Source organism: Malus sylvestris, chromosome 15 (genome assembly GCF_916048215.2).
Source record: "Malus sylvestris chromosome 15, drMalSylv7.2, whole genome shotgun sequence".
Classification (NCBI taxonomy): Eukaryota; Viridiplantae; Streptophyta; class Magnoliopsida; order Rosales; family Rosaceae; genus Malus; species Malus sylvestris.
In genome coordinates, this window is record NC_062274.1 from 43,255,539 (window position 1) to 43,277,174 (window position 21,636).

General features: G+C 36.9%; 1 protein-coding gene across 6 annotated transcripts; it reads left to right on the forward strand.

Annotated features, from left to right (window-relative positions):
• Window positions 1–9,172: 9,172 nt before the first annotated feature.
• Window positions 9,173–16,887, forward strand: LOC126605366 (disease resistance protein RUN1-like). 6 transcript variants are annotated; one of them, XM_050272749.1, is made up of 7 exons: window positions 9,196–9,337; window positions 9,991–10,209; window positions 10,964–11,541; window positions 12,221–12,608; window positions 14,493–14,630; window positions 14,730–14,851; window positions 16,497–16,887. In XM_050272749.1, exons 3-7 carry the CDS (start codon window positions 10,994–10,996, stop codon window positions 16,654–16,656), a joined length of 1,356 nt encoding a protein of 451 aa, XP_050128706.1. In that variant the 5' UTR covers window positions 9,196–9,337; window positions 9,991–10,209; window positions 10,964–10,993; the 3' UTR covers window positions 16,657–16,887. The 6 variants fall into 6 exon arrangements, with proteins under 6 accessions (XP_050128705.1, XP_050128707.1, XP_050128710.1 ...); XM_050272752.1 differs by having other exon boundaries at window positions 10,976–11,541; XM_050272751.1 differs by having other exon boundaries at window positions 10,979–11,541.
• Window positions 16,888–21,636: the final 4,749 nt, after the last annotated feature.

The following is a 21,636-nucleotide window of genomic DNA, read 5'->3' on the forward strand; positions in this document are numbered from 1 at the left end:
AACTCCTTTGATGAAGCTTTTGTTGGCACCATAAATTGGTTTTACTTCACATTATCTTGATCAAGAGTGTGTGAAGCTTTTGAGAATTGTGGTTGATCTCCATTGATGAAGCTCTTGTAAGCACCATAAATTGGTTTTGCTTTACACTGTCTTGATCAAGAGTGTGTGAAGCTTTTGAGAATTGTGGTTGTCCTCCATTGATGAAGCTCGTATTGGCACTATAAATTGGTTTTGCTTCACACTGTCTTGATCAAGAGTGTGTGAAGCTTTTGAGAATTGTGGTTGAACTCCTTTGATGAAGCTCTTGTTGGCACCATAAATTGGTTTTACTTCACACTGTCTTGATCAAGAGTGTGAAGCTTTTTACGAGTTGTAGTGTTTGCATTATTACAGAAGGGAAATGTCTAAAGCAAATGTAAGAGGGCTGAATAGCTTGATCTTCGTATGCCATGCACTGAAGTTGTTGTTGGCTTGCAATAAAACTTTGTTGGTGACTATAACTCTTGTTGGGCATAAGTGCTCCCCTAGTTGAGTTGTCAAGCTTGAGGGTTTTTTATTATTTGTGAATGCTAGAAGTTCACATGTACAAGTTGTACCACTCGTCTTCTGGTAGGTGGAATGAATGGTGAATTGTTTTCATCACTTGGTTAGTGGTACGAAGGTGAGTTCCTTCATCATCTTTCATCACATTTCATCACCTAGTTGGTGGCACGAGGATGAGTTCCTTCTTCACCTGGTTGGTGGCATAAATGGCAAGTTGCCAAATGATATTAGAGTACAGGTTGTGCATTTCATCACCTGGTTGGTGGCATGAAGGAGAGTACGAGTTGTACATTTCATCACCTGGTTGGTGGCATGAAGATGAGTTCCTTCTTTACCTGGTTGGTGGCATGATTGGCAAGTTGCCAAATGATATTAGAGTACTAGTTGTACATTTCATCACCTGGTTTGTGGCATGAACGAGAGTACAGGTTGTACATTTCATCACCTGGTTTGTGGCATGAAGATGAGTTCCTTCTTCACCTGGTTGATGGCATGAGTGGCAAGTTGCCAAATGATATTAGTGTACGGGTTGTACATTTCATCACCTGGTTTGTGGCATGAAGGAAAGTACAGGTTGTACATTTCATCACCTGGTTGGTGGTATGAAGATGAGTTCCTTCTTCACCTGGTTGGTGGCATGAGTGGCAAGTTGCCAAATGATATTGGGCATTGACAGTCCGTTAAGATCAGTACATGCTATGTCTTCTCTTAGGGAGAGTGACTGATCTCGAGTCATTGGTGTAACTGACACCAAGACAAGTACGTAGGTGCTCAATAGAGAATGAGTTCACTGAACGTGATCAACAAGGAGTTCTTATACTCATGTCACATGAGAACTCATGGTTGGGATAATGCAAAGTAGTCCTTTGACCTGAGGCATCATAGTTGTCTTGTAGTTAGGTCCTTGATCTTTGACTATGTCAAAGTCACTCTATCCGAGGGTGTCCACGACATAGTTGGAGTTAAGCCACTTAGCCATGGAGGCAAGTGAATGCGCAACAAATGATCTCTAACCTTCAAACCGTTTGAGGGTGAATACTCTATGATATGATTAAGAATCTCTGGGCAGAGTATGAATGAGATTTAGGAAGTCATTCCAAATCACATTCAAGGTAATCATATAAGTAAATGAATCACATTGGATAGTAGACATGAATAAACTATCAATCCAAACAATGTGGTCAAGAGTATTGTATTAGAAAAAGACCGTATTGCATTGTAATCCTAAATTGAATAGGTTCTCCACCTTTTCTGATTAGCTTGGGTAACCATGACATACTGCTAGGTGTCACTCATAATCACTAAAGGGAGAATTGAAAGTAAGTTTCAATTCACAATCGATTTGAAAAAGTTCTAATCGCCCACTGCCTCGTTAAAAGGAACCTAATGGATCGCACACCGTGTAAGGTAATGCTTGAAGGATTTGACGGAGATGAGTAAGGACAATTAAATGGTTTAATTGTTTATGGCAAGAATTAATTAATATGTTAATTAATCAAATGAATATGTTCGTTTTAAACCTTGAGTTAGTTTTGGGTCTTAAAGCCCAAATTGGGCTTCGAATCGTCAAGCCCATTAGCTTAAGTTGTATGACAACTTAACAAACAAAATTCAAGAAACCCAAAACAGTCCAAAGGCTTGGGAAAACCGGCCATAAAGAGAGGAAGGGCCTTTTGGTCCAAAATGAATACAAAAGTTGAAAGCATAGAAGGGGTATCTTTGCTCCATCCTCATTAGGGTTTTCTAAGGATGAAAAGTGAGAAAAACTCTCTCTCTTTTCTCTCTAGAATAGTCGGCCACCATGGGAGAGTTTACTAGCATTTAACTCTTCCATGGCCACTTATCTTCTTCCTCAACCATCCTTGGTGTCGAAAGGTCTCAAACTTTGGGGACTTTTGGAGAAACCAATTCTTCCATCCATATCCAAGAAGGCATGGAGCCAAGAAGCAAAGTTCCTCTATCCATATCCATGGAGCCAAAGAGTAAGGTGACAAAGGAAAGAAGGCCCTCACATGTGTGATTAACCTTTGCTAAGCAAAGAGGTGCTTCAAAGGTATAAAGTTTCTCAACTCACTTTGTTTTGAGTTGAGTCTTGGTTCACCCTTCTACTAGGCTTTGAATTTCATCGGTAATGTTTTATTTTTGAGTGCATATAAGCATGATTCCACCTTTAATTGCATGCCATAGATGTTGCTCAAATGAACATGTTTTTCACAAAATTTCCTTCATTGTACATTTCATCACTTGGTTTGTGGCATGAAGATGAGTTCCTTCTTCACCTGGTTGGTGGCATGAATGGCAAGTTGTCAAATGATATTAGAGTACGAGTTGTAGATTTCATCACCCGGTTGGTGGCATGAAGAAGAGTACGGGTTGTACATTTCATCACCTAGTTGGTGGCATGAAGATGAGTTCATTCTTCACCTAATTGGTGGCATGAGTGACAAGTTGCCAAATGATATTAGAGTACGGGTTGTACATTTCATCACCTGGTTGATGGCATAAAGATGAGTTCCTTCTTCACCTGGTTGATGGCATAAGTGGCAAGTTGCCAAATGATATTAGAGTACAGGTTGTACATTTCATCACCTGGTTGGTGGTATGAAGATGAGTTCATTCTTCACATTTCATTACCTGGTTGGTGAGAATAAGGGCAAGGTGTCGAGGCACATTGTAGCAAGTGTCGAAGATACAAAGTATATTGAACCATTTCGAAGCACAGTTGGCTTATGTATGGATGTGTTGGAATGTATGATGTTTATGTATGAATGTGTTGGAATGTATGATGTTCATGTATGAATGTGTTGGAATGTATGATGTTTATGTATGAATGTGTTGGAATGTATGATGTTTATGTATGAATGTGTTGGAATGTATAATATTTATGTTGATTGATATAAGTGATGCTTATGAATGTTTTGCTATGCATGAAGGGATCCATGCTATTGATATGTGAACCATGTTGGTTGTAACACTTAGTATCACATACTTTGTGTCAAAGTACACATGTTGATGCTCTGAGTTGGAGTATAAGGGTAGGTCAATGTACACCAAGTGTTCCAGTGCTAGAACACAAAAGACTCAGAAAAAGTTGTCTAAATTCCCTCTTCTTTAAATATTTGCCGAATGGCATGTGTGACAAAAGATCTCAAGCAGTTGAGAGTCAAAACATCTGTAATGTGTATGCCTTCTTATAATAGCATTTCCTTCAATATCTAGTCCTCCACTTTGAAAGAGTGAGGCTTGGCCCCATAGTCATAATAGTCGACGGTACGTTCACCCCTGGTTGTCTTGATACGAACTTTTATCCCTCTTGTTGTAATAGGCTTGCTGAGAGTAAAAATCCTTCCTCTTACCAAGAGACAGATACGTTTATTGACTTAGCAAGTAGTTAAATGAGGCAGGAGATGATGCAATGGGTGTCTGAATGGCCAATATCTCCTCACTTGGTAGAACTTGACTTCCACTTCCCATTTGTTGATAGGTGTTAACCATATGGGGGTTCCCTTGGTATATCCTTGCTTCGGCGGATGCGTGGTTATAAGCCTGTGCCATCACCTCAGAATAAGTATTCCAAGTGTTGACTTTGATCATGTACTTGAAGAAACAATCACGTAGGCCTGCCGTGAAGGCTTTGAAGGCGGTCTTGTCATCTGCCTCAGCGCAACGAGAATACTCATGGCTGAAGCGACCAGCATACTCTCGTAGTGACTCGTCCGGCTTCTGGCGAATAATGTACAAGTCATCTGCATAATGCAAGTGATCGGTCTGGAAGATGTGTTGAGAGACAAACAGTTTCCTCAATTCCTCAAATGAGTCTATTGTCTCAGGTGGAAGACGGCAATACCAGTTTAGAGCTCCGCCAGAGAGGGTGGAAGGGAAGAGAAGACATCCCTCTTCATTGGTGTGCATCCGATATGCCATGGTGGACCTAAAGAGGTTAAGGTGTTCAATTGGGTCATCTCTTCCAGTCTAAAGTTGTAAACTAAGCTTTTGTTTTGTCTTCACTTGAAGGGGGTGTTGGTGATCATTCTTGTGAAAGGGCCAGGCCTGGGTTGGTTCCAGTCAGGTATCTCGGCCTGACGTTCGACTTTCAGCTTGTTTACTTCCTCAAGGAACTGTAGGACAAGGAGGTCCTGAGTGGAGTCATGTGCCACTGGAATTTTCTTTAGTAAGTCTCCATCGCCTCTTGGAAGTAGGAAAGTTTAACCAATGGCGTGTGGTTTTTTCTTGGACTCACCATACTAACTTCTAGGGCGAGTCTGTCGGAATACCTCAGAGTCCTCCGTACCTTCATGTTCCTCTGGGACCTGTCGTTCCTTTCCTAGATTGGCAGCTGGTCTGGGTCGTAGGAGGAGACCGAGTTTTTTAGAAATCATTGGGTCATTGATCTTCGAGCATATGTGGAGGGGATTCTCTCGAAGTTACTTTAGGAAGTCTCGACAGTCACGATAAACGGCTTTCGATCCTTCCAACCCTTCTACAAGGAGGTGTCTTTCTCCACTTCTTCTACTTCGGGTTGAAGCATCTGGGTTGAGAGAAGTCTCATGTTGATCAATGTTTTGATGATTAGCTCGCTCCTCATCAGGGATACCCATGTCGAAGGGATGTGACCCTCCGTGTTGAGGGGCACCCAGATGATGGTTGATGTCCACATGGGCAACGAGCTCGCGTGTTTGGGTACGCCTAATATCGTGAAGCATCTCAAAGAGCTTCTCATACTGCTCTTGCAGGACTTCATTCTTCATTGTTATCTTGTTGTTCTAAGCTTCTAGCTCATCGACTTTAGCTTGAAGAGTAACCCTATTTCCTTCATTCTTTCGTTGCTTCGCATTAGGTGCAAGAGGGGTGTCATTCTGTGTGCTGTGGCTTCAAGGGATGCCTGGTCAAAAGAGAGTGTACGAATGGTGGAAACGAGCTTGGCAAAGCTGAAGAGAGTGGGAATAAGTGTCGTTCCCACAGACGGCGCCAAATGTTGATGCACAAAATCAGCGAGGACTTTGGTACAACAGAAAGTGTTAAGTTTGTGACCTTCGCTAGATTGCTCCAGTCACTAGTGTGGATAAGTAAGTAAATGGATAGGGACATGGAAGCAAACACAAGATGTACGTGGTTCATCCAGATTGGCTACGTCTACAGAGTAGAGGAGTTCTCATTAATTGTGATGGGTTTACATAAGTAAATATGTTCAAGCTCTCCTTGAATGAGTACTAGTGAATGATTTAGTACAAATGACATTCGGCAATATTGTGAGAGAATGATCTTTATTTATAGAAGAGAGTTTTTAGTTTCATTTTGACATTGACACGTGTCGTGTTGTGATTGGCTTCTGATGTTGACATGTGTCGCGCTATGATTGGCTTCTGATGTCGACACGTGTCGCGTTGTGATTGGCCTCCTGGTTGGAGGGAAACTCTTATGGGTCCTTGACGGTATAACGTTGACCGGTGCTCAGTAGTTTCAGGATTGGTCAAGTATGGCACAAACAAATCTCAATACAAAATCACAGAACAGGAAACAGACACTGCAACGAAGTGTCTGAATCCACAGAACAAGAAACAGAGACTGTGTTGCAGTGTTTGAATCCACAAACCTATTTGAATCTGAATGCAAAATCACAAAACACGGGAAGCGGCGATTAAACTAAACGACATAACCACCATGAATAAACATACACATAGCCAACAAATATGCTAGAACAGACTAAATTTGTTTTATGCCCAAACCAATTTTAACATCCAAACAAGCTCAAATTCAAAACCAATATGTATAGTGTGTAAAATTACACCAAATCTCTCAAAAACACAACTCAAATAACCAAAAATGTAAAAATTGAAGAACAAGAAGAAAATAGGAAGAAACAAATTATCTTGATCGTGATTTCTTAGTCTCAAGTGCGAATTGTTCATTGGAATCAGCGCAAATGCGAATTGTTCGTCGGATGATGAAGGTGTTTGGAGATAGGGGAGGTTGAAGTAATGGAGGTTGAAGGTGGTGGGAAGCATGGAGGTTGAAGGTGGTGGGAGGCTGGGATGTTGAAGTTTGAGAGTTTTTATGGCTGCTGTGCGATTTACAATGAAAGAGATGGAAATGTTTAGTGTTTTAAATGATAATGACATCATTTGTAATTTTAATTTGATTGAGGTGTTTTAATGTATCTTAAAGTCTCATTAACCTATTTATAATTTCAATAAATTTGATTGACCTATTCTTAATATCATAACTTTTAATTGATTTTATACAAAAGCACCCTTAATTTAAACTTTCTCTAATTAGTGTACCTAAACGTCTGTATCATAATATATTTTATTAAATTAGTGTACCAAAATATCCGTACCTAAATATATTGTAGTGAATTAGTGGTACATAAGAAAATATGCAAAAACATAAGTGTACCGAGAATTCCATACCTAAACATATGATACTAAACTAGTGTACCGAAATGCATGTACCTAAATATATTATACTAAATTATTGTACCGAAATGTTTGTACCTAAACGTATTATACTAATCTAGTGTACCGAAATATTCATACTTAAATATATTGTAATGAAGCACATAAAAAAATAGACAAAAACATAAGTGTACCAAAAAATCTCTACAAAAATATTTTCTTATATAAAATACTTACCATAAAGAGAATTAAAATTTATAATAATTTTCATAAAATTTAATTTATGAACACCATAAAATTATAAATAAAAAAGATAGTCGCTGAATGCATATGCACATTAAATAAAAGACTTTTTAACCAAAATGGTCTTTGAGATTTGAAATCAATAGAAATGGTCATTGAGATTGTCAACCATCAATCATTTTGGTCATTCCGTGCAAAATTATGTTAAACATGGATCAAAATGACAAATATACCCTCAATTTAATAAATAATGAGCCAAAATGATTTGACAAAAATTGAGGGTATTTTGGTCATTCTATTCTTATTTAATGGAGATTTTTCAACGAATAACCAAAATGATTGATGGTAGACAAACTCAGAGACAAATTCTATTGATTTCAAATCTTATGGACAATTTTGGCTAAAAATCTAAGGACTAAAATCAAATTTTAACCTTGTATAAAACGTTTTTCTAAACCTTATATTATTTAAAGATTAAAATCTATTTTTTATTATTTAATTCATAATTTATATGCAATCTCACATGGTACCAGAGTTATTTAATTTATAATTTATATGCAATGTCACGGCTTCTGTTACGTTCAAGTCCTGGTACTTTTTTTAGAACAAACAATATTATTTACACTAAGAAGGATGTGATCAGCTTAACCTCACAATGAGTTAGCAATAATGTAGTTCAAATTTGCATTTGGAGAGAATCGAACCTAAGACCTTCTATTTACAAGTAAAGAGGAATACCACTAGACCATAGTACTAAGTGGCTAAATCATATTCCTTAAATTAGCAGAAAAGACACTGTAATTGGCATTTTAAATAGGGAAGAGATCCAGATTCAAAACCCAGAAATCAAATAATCCGAATCTTTAAAATTTGATTAAACGGTTAAAAATAGAGAAATTAGTAAAAATATTTTAAAACTTATAATAACTTTTACCTTTTGGATCAAATTTTAAAAATTTAAATCACTTAATCTTTAGATTAAAAAAAAATATCCGAAAAAAATCTTTTTATGAGTTTAAGAAATAAAGTGACAGGACCTCCACTGACGGCTTACCTGCTCTCTCGTTAAAAAAAAAAAAAGAGTAGGATGTTTTTTCTTTTTTTTTTTCTATTTAAAAAATTACGATTAAATCATGTTAATATTTTATATTAATATTTTATAAAAAAGAAACAAATTAAAGAATGTGAAATGAGAAAACAGTAAGAGCAAGTCCACCGGAGTGGACATTGCCCAGCACACAGTCCAAAAAACAGCCCAGCACCCTGTCCATTACCTCCAGCCCGCGCAACAGCCTGGGGCCCAGCCTATGCTGGTCTCTGGGCCAGCTCAAAATTGACTGACCAAGAAGCTGGGCAAGTGGCCACGTGGCAACTTTCTGGCTCTTGGATTTGAATATTTTTCAAATCCAACGGTCTAGATTAATTAATTATATTAAAATTTATTAAAAATTATAAAAAAATATAGAAAAATTATAAAAAAAATACATAAAATTTTTAAAAATGTTATTTTTTTTCTATAAATAATAAAGTTTGTGGTTGAAGAATAAAGTGTATTTGATGAGTTTATGTAATTTCATTTTAGTGTGTTTTTTTTATAGTTTATTTGATGAGTTTATGTAATTTTATTTTAGTGTGTTTTTTTTTTAAGTTTATTTGATGAGTATGTAATTTTATTTTAGTGTGTATTTTTTTTTTAAGTTTATTTGAAATTTTATCCGAAATTGATTAAAAATCTTATCCGAAATAAACTTAAAAAAAAACACACCAAATAAATGTGCTGGGTGCCAGCGCATTTTTTTAGGGGTGGAGATGCCTTGGCCTATTACTGTTCACTCCAGTCCATTACTGTTTACTTGAGTGAATAAATGCGCTGCGTGCTGGCGTAAAGTCCTTAAGGGTGGATTTGCTCTAAGAGATTGATAGAGAGGAAGAAAGAGAAGTCTAACCCATAAAAAAATTGCAATTGACATTTTAAATTTCTCTCTCTCTCTCCTCTCGTTGGACCCTTTCTCTGACTCTCCCTTAATTTTCATATCATCCGTATTTCTCTCTGCTTCTCTTCTTCATCCTCCCTCCCTTCGTCCCTCCCACCCACGAATTATTTCTGCAAATTGGGGAAACTTCTATTTATCCGTCAGAGGCTGAGGATCGTACAGGTTTTTCTCTCTTTCGATCGTCTTTATTTTTCTTATCTAGTTCTGGAATTCTCATTTAATTTTACTTGGGTGTTGGATTTGTCTTTGATCGAGTATTTTCACTCTGTTATTTTTTTGGGGTGAAACCAAGGGTCGGACTTGACTTGTAATTCTGTGTACTTGTAATTTGGTCAATACTTCCCTCCTCCTCCTGAGACATCGTTTCACTGCAATTATTGGAATCGTTTATTTTTGTTATTATTATTCTTTATGGAAATATTAATTCGATCTAAGATTGCTTAATCATCCATATGAATTAAAGAAAATGATAAAATTCAATATAAATCTAATTTTGTGAGCTATTATTAGAAATGTTCGACTCCTTTGGAGAAAGGTCGAAGAATTTTATCTATGTTTTTGTATCTAATCTCCGTATATCACAAACAAATTGATTCTAGCTATAGATCTTTTTTAATTATAATCCACCTCTTTTAAAATTAGTAGTATTTTTCATGTTCATATTAAATATTTTTCTCTTGAAAATTTTTGTAGTCTATGATATGAGTATGTTACAGCGGGACTATTATCTGTTGGTGGACGGGAAGGATGGATGTATTATTCTTCCTACTTGCCTTCCAATGACGGTTGCATAAATTTTCTTTTGCATCTGTCAGATTGCAACTATGAAAGTAGGGCTTCGTTTGACGCACCATTTCGGATAGTACTATATAATATGAAACAGGTGTTTGGTGAGTTTTGGGTTTATGTGAGTTTTGGACTAAATAAGCACCGGATTATTAATCCGGCCCCACTTATTATTTAGTCGGGTTCACGAACTTCACCAACCATCTCGCCATCTGCTCTTGCACATCGGGAGCTCTTTCTCAACCAAGGTATTCGTTCTCTCCCTATTTCTCCATCCCCACCTCCGATTAGTATCAAGCAGATTTTGAACGGAAAACCAGAGGTGGCAGATTGAATCCAAGTCATGCCGTTCCTGTTGTGGAGAGACATTATCTGGGTTTTTGGCTTAATTGTTATTTGTTTTTTATGATGTTCGGTGATTAAACTCAAAACTGGAAAAGTTTTCATCTGAGGTTTGGTTTCAATTGATTAAAAACTCAAAACTGGGTTTTTGGCTGCACTGACTCCCTTGTAAAGCATGACTTTCTGCTTGCTGAGTGAGCAAGCTCCGATCAATAATTTGGAGATTTGCTTCTGCAAATTTGATTGGTTGGTGAATGAAAGAAAAAGAAGACGATGATGGTGGCGAAAGACTTTTTTGATTTTTTATTTGCTTTTTTGTTTTTATTTTTTATTTTTTTGTGAATTTTTTTGTTTGGATTGTGAACTTTTATTTTTAAGAACACATTTGTATTTTTTTTAATATTAATTCAAAAATATTATTAACAAGTGCCAAACACAGTATAAATAATACGATTATTAGTTCGACATTCACCAAACAGTTGACTAATTTAGTCAGTACTATCGGATGACTATTTATCCTATCCGATTGAAATAGGCAGCATGTCTATTTATCCTATTCTATCTATCCGATTGAAGTAGTCAATATAGTTAGTATTATCCGATGACTAATCTGTCTGTACAACGCAAGACATGCAAGTTGAAAGACCATTAATTTTGCAGTTTTAATCGCAGCAGGAGCAGCAACAATTAATGGATGCCTGTACAGCCCTTGAAGCCTCCTGTCCATCCTCACCTTCATCCCCCACATCCTCCTCCTCCTCAATAGAAGATGAGATTTACGACGTGTTCTTGAGCTTTAGTGGTGAAGACACACGGAAAACATTCACAGACCACCTCTACTGGACATTGAAAGCTGCCAGAGTCGACACCTTTATTGACGAGAACGAGTCAATGAGCATAGGGGAAATCATATCAGACAAAGTGAAGCAAGCTATCCAAGGGTCTAGGATCGCTGTCATCATCTTCTCAAGGAGGTATGCGGATTCCATCCGGTGTCTTGAGGAGCTGGTGAAGATCATGGAGTGTAAAAGAACAATGGGGCAAATGGTTTTGCCAATATTTTATGATGTTGATCCTTCGGATGTCCAGAATCAGTCTGGGACTTTCGCAGAAGCATTTCAGAAACACAAAGACAGATTCCATCAAGTTAAAGATAAGGAAGAAAAGCTAGGGCCGTGGAGAAACGCTCTTACTGAAGCTGCAGATTTGCCCAGTGAGGATTTTGCAAAGACTGACGGGTAATTGCTTACTTTTATCCTTTCCCTTTTTTCTTCTAAAACCTTGCTTAATTTCTTTAATATCATTGAACGAAAGTATTGGTTTCTTAAACCTCTATTTACCAAATGTTGAAATCAATGAAGAAAACGATGATGAAATCAATGGAGAATGTTTCAGAGAGTACATGGCTCTCGCAGTGCGCACGCACACTGAATCCATTTAAACTCAAGCAAGAAGTGTGAGAGAATACAAGGGGAATCTAGCCGTTATGCTACACGTGATCCTCACATGCCTATAGTTCTAACAAACCCCATGTGAGGCACATGTTTCACTTAAACTCTTAAAAGAAAATAACAAGTGGCACAATACAAGCTACTGAGATGTTTTAATCTCAGCCATACATTGTAGAACAAAACTTGCATTCCAAGCATTCGATGGTCACTGCAACAAGCTTAATCACCAACATTTTACACATTGATATGGAGCTAGTAATATGAGTCAACGTAGTACACTAATGCTTTCAGAAGGTTTCAAAATTTTAATCGTAATCCAAGATTTTGATTCATTAATTACTAAACAATTCTTGAACTAATACACAAGTCAATATTGTCTCCCAAGCTGTGCATTCATATTGCATTAAGTTATTAGTTCAATTGCAAAAAAATTTACTTCAGCTTAATTTTGGGTTTTAGCTACCAGGTATCAAGGAGTGTTTATCACGAAAATTGTTGACGAGATCACTAGAAAACTGAAGAGCACATCCTTAGGCGTAGCCACGGGACAAGATGGAATACATTCTCAAGTGCAAGCTGGAATAGATTCCCCCCTACAAGAAATCAGTTACTATACAGATGTTCAAGTTGGATTAGATTCTCGTGTGCAAGAAATCTGCGATTATTTAGATGGTGTTGGAGGATCAAATGATGTTCGCATGATTCGAATCTGTGGTATGGGTGAAATAGGCATGCATGATATGATTCAAGACATGGGCAGAGAAATCGTGCTTGCAGAATCCTCAGGCAACCCTGAAGAACGTAGCAGATTGCAGGTTCCTGAAGATGTAGAAGGTGTATTGAGGAACAACTCTGTAAGTAACCTGCAATCAAATTCTGTTAAATTCTTGTGCACAACAAAAGAGAAGTATATGCATATCCTCATCTGCTAAATTGTATGCCGATGTGTGAACCATAAACAATACAATGCTTGATAAATTAACAAACCCATACCACAGGTTGAACAAAAAGAGAAATAGAGACAGAAAGGAAAGTATAAGATAGAACTAAGGTACTTGAATTTATTGAATTATCTCAAAGTAACAAAAACACTTCTTGCTCTTCTTAAATAGAATAGGAAAAATATAATACCTGTAACAAAAGCTGACATGAAAACTAAGTAATGTAGACAGTTGTGTAAGACGCAACTGAAGTGTAAGCACAATTCTATGGCTTCGATCTGTAGCAGGCACCAATGTTCTTTTTTGCCACTAAATTGGCATCTTCTTCGTTTTTTTAAATCTTATGGAAAAGGTTTGTGAGCCGTGCTATACCCGTCTTTCTGAAGACCTTCAACACTTCAATCAGTATATTGTCAAGACCCACTGCTTTTCTATACTTCATTTTTTCAAAGGCACAACCACTTCCTTTTTCTTGATTTGGTGGTAGGAGTAATTTCTACACTGGTCAGAGTTACTCAACTCACTAAAGAAGTACTCATGTCGTGTCCTTCATTGAAAAGATTATGAAAATAAGCTCTCCATCAGTCTTTAACCGGCATTCTCCATAGCTAGAATATTTCCATTCTCATCCTTGATGCACCTTACTTGGTTTAGGACTCTTGTCTTCCTTTCCCTTGCTCTAACCAGTTTATAGATATCCAACTCTCCTTCTTTGGTATCTAATCACTTATACATGTCAAAAGCTGCTAGCTTTGCTTCTCTCATGGTTTTCTCTGCCTCCTTCTTCGTTATTTCATCGGTTCGGTACTATCCTTGTACTTCTTATCCTTAACCTTTTCATGTACCTCCACTTTCCACCACAAGATTCCTTTTGATGTAGAGTAAAACCCTTGGACTTTTTTTTAATACCCCTTTTGCAACTTTCCGGATACAAGTAGCCATGGAATCCCACACTTGGCTAGCTTTCCCTATATATCCCAAATGCATTGGGTGTGTACTTTCTCTTTGAAAGTAATTTGTTTTTGTCCTTTTAGATTCCACCATCTAGACACATGAAGGTCTTGTTCTTCCTTTTATCTCTTTTGATATGTACATCCATCACCAACAATCGATGTTGGTTAGCCAAGCTCTCCATTGGTATAACTTTGCAATCCTTACAAGTTACACTGCCTTCTTCATTAGAAGAAATCTATTTGTGTTTTTGATGACCCACTTTTGAAAGTAATCACATGCGCTTCACTCTTTTTAAATGTATTGGCTAGAAAGAATTCCTATGCCACTGCAAAATCCAAATTGGCTTCTCCCTCCTCATTTCTCTTCCACCTTTGTAGTTGCCTGTCTCCTTATTTACTACTCAGTCATTATGGAAACCCTATTGGTAGTACAATGTTGGAAATTATTTACTACTCGGTCATTATTTATTAACTCCTTGTAGGGGCACTAAGTGTCTCAAGTAGATTTTTAAAATGCTATTTATGATATATTATGATTAAAACATGTCTATGATCCTAAAGGTTACTTTTGCATTCTGTATCAAGCTCCTTGTCAGTTTACTTAGCAGTCAAATTGAAACAAAAGGTTCATATTATTCTGGAAGCATACAAATCATTAATTATGCCTCTTGCTTGTTCATTTTACTATAGAGTGAAAGCTTTTCCATCTATATTGTAGCCTGAGCACACACCTTATTTTTTAAATTACTTAACAACGCATTTTGTTTGGTTATTATATTAAATTGGGTAGATATACCATTTAACTGTAAATAGTTTGCATCCGAATTGTCGTGTATTATTGCAGGTAGCCTGTTCACTTTGTAGTGAGACAATGGAACGTGAAATATTAGCTATCCACAAAGGTGAAAACTGCCCTCACAGAATTGTCGCATGTGACTTCTGTGAGTTCCCATTGCCTGCAATTCATCTTGCTGAGCATCAGGTAAACACTGAACAAAATTGTAAATTTGATGACATTGGATTATATACATCAGCACCAAATCAGTGTTACTGTTATCTCAGTGCTTCTTTGTAATTGTAGGAAGTATGCGGGAATCGAACGGAACTTTGTCATCTTTGTAACAGATACATCAGACTGCGAGAACGCTATAACCATGAAAGTAGGTGTAATGGTATCTCAGATAATACCGCTGGTCCTTCCAGGTTGGTTACTATCACTTAGCACTTTCCATATATTAAATCGTATGTTATAGTATTATACATTGTTCTAAAAATCCCCGCCTAGCGCCGTATAGGCCACGCCTAGGCGCTAGGCTGTTGGTCACCGCCCCAATTAATCCATAGGCGTTTGAACATTAAGAAATGGCGCCTATACTTGCTTAGGCCCCCGTCTAGCCCGTCCAAACCCACCTAGATCACGACTCCCACTTAGACAGAAAATAGATAACTTTCATTTTGCATTTTGTTTTTTTCAATAAATTGTAAGCGACTTGTTGAATACTTAGATGAACACACATTATATGCATGTTCCCCATGTTTTCATTATGTTCTAATAATTTATAATCTATATATCATTCTATTTTGCAATTTATTTATCCCAATGCAATGCTGTATTTTTTTAGTATAATCAAGCACTTATTTGTACGATATATAATAAATATACTCAAATCCTCCTAGTCTGCCTAGGCCCTGCCTAGGCACTAAGCCCCAGCCCGCCGCCCAACTAGCGCCTAGTGTCTTTTAGAACCTTGATATTATAGTTGTGTGGAATTGAGCAATTTAATGAAATATCTTGTGAGAAGGCCTAAGAACAAATTTACTTGCCATCTTGTAACTTATAATTGATAGTCAACTACTTGTGCTTCATAGGTATAGTTATAGATTCTTGGACATGCCTATCTCATATCCCTCCCCCTACCCCCACTAGTTTCACTTGGTTTGGGAAGAATATGTTGGTCCTCTGGGTTCCAACGCCAGTATAAGTAATAGTTACTCATAGTAATATTACAAATTTATCCTTTTTTTGTCACTTACGGTTGTTGCTAAGATTGGATTAAACTAGATAACCCGCTAGATTCGATCTATGTTGAAGTAAGAATTGAAGGTCAATTTCTTAATTTTGTCCAAGTGGAAGGATGGAGTAGTCAAGAAGGAAAATCCCCTCCAATCCCCACAAAATGGTAGGATTAGAAGGCATTAAGTTTCCTTCATGACTAATCCATATTCTAACCTTCATCAGGGACAAAATTTGGATGTTGGGCTTCTTTCCTTACTTCAACATACCTTGAATCTAGTGAGTTATCCAATTGAATCCAAGATACCAAAACTGCGTAAATAATTATTTGGAAAGAAAAAGGGAATGAAAAGTGTCCCCAATTGTTCTATCACACACTGACCGATCAGTCTTTGAAGTCTGTTTCTTTTTAATTTGGGGCATTTGTAACTTTTTGTTGTTAGTGCGGTAAAGTAACAAGAGAAGTGAAATTGAGTCAAGATATTGTGATTACTAGCTCATGCTCGCAGTACAAGCTGATTTACATTTTAGTTAGCATGGTGTTAGAATCTGATTATGGGTGGATCAGATTCATTAGATTTCTTCGAGTTGGTTGATCTTGTGAAAACCAGGCTTTTGTAATCCTGCACTGTTAACATTTCACCGCCTTTGAATGAGCTGGGAAAGAATTTATTTTGTTTACCTCATTTGAAACTGCCTAACCTTTTTAGCACATGTAGTCATTGGTTGACATTAGAGACGGTCTAATCTTATTAGAATTACGGTGACTGGTTAAGTGTTGTCCCTGTTGTGTTCATCTGTCATGGGTATTAATCCTTGGATTTTCATCTAAAGGGATAATAGGGTAGCTGAAAGAAGGCAGGGTCCTCCAAGAAGACAGGCGAACGAGTTTTCACGGAAGTGGCTTATGTTCACCATTGCACTAACAGGTATTGCTGTTCTATTAGGGTCTCTTTTTTTCCAGATAAAGCCAGACGAGAGTCGAGTGCATTAGCAACTGAGAAAATGAACTCATTGGGTTATGTAAATCTTTTTTAAGCTTCAGTTTATATGTATCTTAAATCTTCTGAAGTCGTACCCGCTGCTGTAACCGTATTAAACTCCATTGAGATTGTTGTGATAATACGCCAACTGGTTATGCCATACTGCCATATGCTTGTTTTGTACTATTAATTTCGTCATTTTGGGTGAATAAATATGACCATGGTAAAGTAAACACTGAAAATACAGCCATCTTCTTCCATACCACATACTATTTTATTCATAGAGCCGACTCCACTTAGTAGGACAAGGTTTTGTTGTTTTCTGGGTTTGTACTTGTTAGTTGTTACGCTTTTTTCTTTTTCGCCTTATTTCCTTGGCATGCCACTTCGTTTGTGGGCACTGTTTTTTAACTTTTACGTATTGCTGATTAACTTTCATGTTTAATCCCCTTTCAGTTTCCTTAAAATGAAAACGAGACCTTAAGAGCAAGATCTCAATCGATGGTATAATTTCATGCACTGTTAGAGTAAAATTGGCAGTTCTTAAACAAAACGCCTGAGTTTGTAATCTTAGACTAGTGCTTGTTTTCAGTTGTAATTATTTTAGTCTAAGTTTGTCTCACGTGCTTTCGATCATAAAATGGCAAGCGTTTCAAAGACATCCACTCAGGTAAATTTGGCATGCATATTCATATAGTCTAAGCTTGCATTCGATGGGCCATTTAGTTTAACTATGCGTTAGTTTAAGCCCATGATTTAAGTCAGCATAAAAATAAAATAAACCCTAGCGTATATGCTATAGGTCCTTGCCGCATGACTTGGGCGTTATGCATAATTAACATGTTGATAAAGTCAAATGGTTTTTAGCCTTATCAGGGTACATGTTTATCTTATCATCTTTAACTGAATTAGTGGTTAGGTCTCTCACTTATTTGGTCCACGTGATCTTCAGGGTCGTATGTTAACCTAATTGCTGCGTGTATATATATAAGGGTCTAGGTTCATAAGGCGGTGCAACCGATAAATATATCCAGATCATGGATTTAAATATCGATATTATCGGCGAAATATCGTCGATAATATCGATTTTTCGGGGAATGGATATTTAAATAGGTATCCGTGTGGTTTTCATCAAAATATCGCGATATTATCGATAATATCGATAATATCGCGATATTTTGGAAATATCGAGATATTTTGTTGAACGGTGCAATCGGACTCCGATATCGAACGCCGGAGATGGTGTGCCTATTCCCGAGCCGATTTCGTCCCAAAAACCTTTCAAAAACACGATTTTTAACTTCAATTTCACATATAAGCTTCAAATTTCACGCATGCATCAACGATTCAACATATGTGATGTCGGTTTAGGGCTTAGGGTTTCAATGGAATCTCACCTGAAAAATCAATGACTGGGCCAACTCCTTGCTCAGCGGCGCACCACCAGAGACGACTGAGCCAAGTCCGACTTCGCCAGAGCCACGATCAACGGCAGCGAAGGATCGAGAGAATGGGCGAAGGATCGAGAGAGTGGGAGAAGGGGGAGATCTGTGTGTGTGTGGGTCGAATGGAGAAGGGGGAGCAGAGAGGTCAGGCCTCAGAGAAGAAGAGAGAAGGATCAAGGGCCTCAGAGAAGAAGAGAGAAGGATCGAGAAGGGGGAGATCTGTGTGTGTGTGGGTCGAATGGAGAAGGGGGAGAAGAGAGGTCCGGCGCCTCAGACTCAGAGAAGAAGAGAGAAGGATCGAGAATGAGAGAGAGAGAGAGAAAGAGAGCCGTATACGTGTGAGATATGTGTGCGTGTGTTGTGTGCGTGTGTGATGGCATGTCTCTGTGTGTGTGTGCCTCTGTGGTTGAGTGACCCCATCTGACTCACCTCATGAATTTTTCAATCACTTTTTACAATTGCAGACAATGGACAACAAATAATAGCATGTCTGTGTGTATGCCTCTGTGGTTGATTGACCCCATCTGACTCACCTCACTAATTTTTCAATCACTTTTTACAATTGCAGACAATGGACAACGAATAATAGAACTTTAATAATGAAACCGTGTGTCACTGTGAGTCTGTGATATGCTTTCACATGCAAAACCATGTTCCACTCTCTGTTATATACTTATATTCCCTCAGAGCATGTGCAAAACCTTATCAGAGGTGGAGTATCAGAGGCATTCCCTCAGAGCATTTTCGTTTCTTCTTCTTCCCTTACCATTTTCAAAGTCATTCCAGATTCATTCCAAAGCTTGAACACAAAGGGTTCCATATTTAAGGTAAGTTTACAAACTTATATTTATATTATTGTAATTTATACAACAACAAATAAATTTGTATGGACTTGTATGTTAATTTTTTTAAGTAATTAATACTTGCATGTTAATTTTTGTAAGTAATTAAGTAATGTTAACAATTACATGTTAATTTTTTTTAAGTAATTAAGTAATGTTGTATAATTATTCCCTAGGATTATTTTAATATGTTTAATGTTATTTATTATTTTATTAATATTAGGTTTTATTATCAAATTGGATTATTATTCATTAAATTAGATTGTTATCAAATTGGATTATTATTAATTAAATTGGATTATTCATTAAATTGGCTTATTATCAAATTGGACTATTCATTAAATTGGATTATTGTTAAATTGGATTATTCATTAAATTGGCTTATTATCAAATTGGACTATTCATTAAATTGGATTATTGTTAAATTCGATTATTATTCATTAAATTGGATTATTCATTAAATTGGCTTATTATCAAATTGGACTATTCATTAAATTGGATTATTGTTAAATTGGATTATTATTCATTAAATTGGATTATTCATTAAATTGGCTTATTATCAAATTGGACTATTCATTAAATTGGATTATTATTAAATTGGATTATTATCAAATTGGATTATTATTCATCACTATGTTTTATATTAGGATTATTTTTTTATCAAATTGGATTATTATTCATTAATATTAGGTTTTTTATTATTATCAAATTGGATTATTCATTAAATTGGATTATTATTCATCACTATGTTTTATATTAGGATTTTTTTTTATCAAATTGGATTATTATTCATTAATATTAGGTTTTTTATTATTATCAAATTGGATTATTCATTAAATTGGATTATTATCAAATTGGATTATTCATTAAATTGGATTATTATCAAATTGGATTATTATTCATCACTATGTTTTATATTAGGATTATTTTTTTATCAAATTGGATTATTATTCATTAATATTAGGTTTTATTAATCCATATTATTTTTTTAATTACTTAAATTTTTACAATCATTTTCTTTACTTCGTATTTAATTCTTCTGTACAATAACTTTATTATTTAGGTTCTCTTATATAACCGTCATCACTACTATATTTTTTGGCCAAAAAATATTTGTCTAATTTTCATGAAAAATAAATGTAGGTATGTTTAAGATGTCTAGTGGAGCTACTAAACGTGATCCAGCTTGGGAACATGGAGACCCAATAGACGGAAACAAACATGGCACAATTTGCAAATATTGTGGTCGGGTAATGAAGAGTGGTGGAGTGACACGACTTAAGTACCATCTTAGTGGATTAAATCCAGCAAAAAATGTCCAACGATGCGATAATGTCCCCCCAGAAGTGAAGGCATTCATCAGCACATTATTAAAAAATAAAAAACAGCAGAAGGAAAAGATAACACAAGGAATGGAAAATATTCGAGCTGGGCTACGAGGAGAAGTCATTGGCCAAGCGGTTGACAGTGATGATGATGACGATGAGGACGAATGTGATGATGACATGGGACCTGAAGAACGACGCAGTTTGAAACAAGCATTACGTGCCTCCAAACAGTCAGCATGGGAAAGAGAACACCTTCATAAAATTCCTAATAGGGGACAAGGTTCCGGGACAAGTGGTGGTGCACAAATGAGACGGGGAGGCAGTCTTAGAGAATCACAACCAACACCACCAATAGCCCCAAGTTTATATAAGTCATCCAACGCACGTCAAAAGAGTGTTTGGAATTATTTCAAGGGAGGTAATGTGAAGGAGGGAATGGGGCGTCTAATTAGCAAGTTCTTTATCTATGAAAATGTCCCTCATGTGAAGGCATCATCACATCATTTCAAAAATATGGTAGTGGGATGTCAACAAGCCGGTGTTGGAGTACAACCTCCCACTCCCTATGAGATAAGAAACAAATATTTGGATTGGGAGTATAACGACATTGGCGAGTATGTTAACAAGTTGAGGTCAAAGTGGGAAACTCATGGTTGCACAATCATGTGTGACGGATGGACTGGCCCGACCAGATTGTCTATCATAAACTTCATGGTATACTCCAAGGGAAAAACAGTTTTTTTGAAGTCTGTTGATGCTTCAGACCATATAAAGAACTACAAGTATATTTACAAATTATTGAGGGATGTAATCATGGAGGTGGGAGAGCATAATGTTGTCCAAGTCGTGACCGACAACGGTTCTGCATTTGTCAAAGCTGAAAAAAAGTTAATGAAGCATCATAATGTGTTTTGGACATCATGTGCAGCACATTGTATTGATCTCATGTTTGAGGCAATGGGGAAGAGAGAGAATGTTGCTACTGTGGTCAAAAGAGCTAGAACGATCACAAATTATATTTACAATCACAGTTGGTTGTTGGCAAAGATGCGTGAATTTTGCAAGGGAGAAATTATTCGTCCAGCTACCACTCGATTTGCCACCAATTATATTGCATTAGACAGCCTAGTTAAGAAGAAAGCAGGGTTGAAGCAACTATTCACTAGTGACGATTGGGCCAACCACAATTTCAGCCGCTCAAGTACAGGTCGTATGGTGGAAAGTATAGTGCTTGATCATGCTTTTTGGACTCAATCAGAACATGTGTGCCAAGTGTTTGAACCTCTGTACAAAGTTTTACGGATCGTTGACACAGAAGTGTATCCTACTATAGGGGCAGTATATGAGTTGATGCGTGTAGTGAATGATGAATTGGA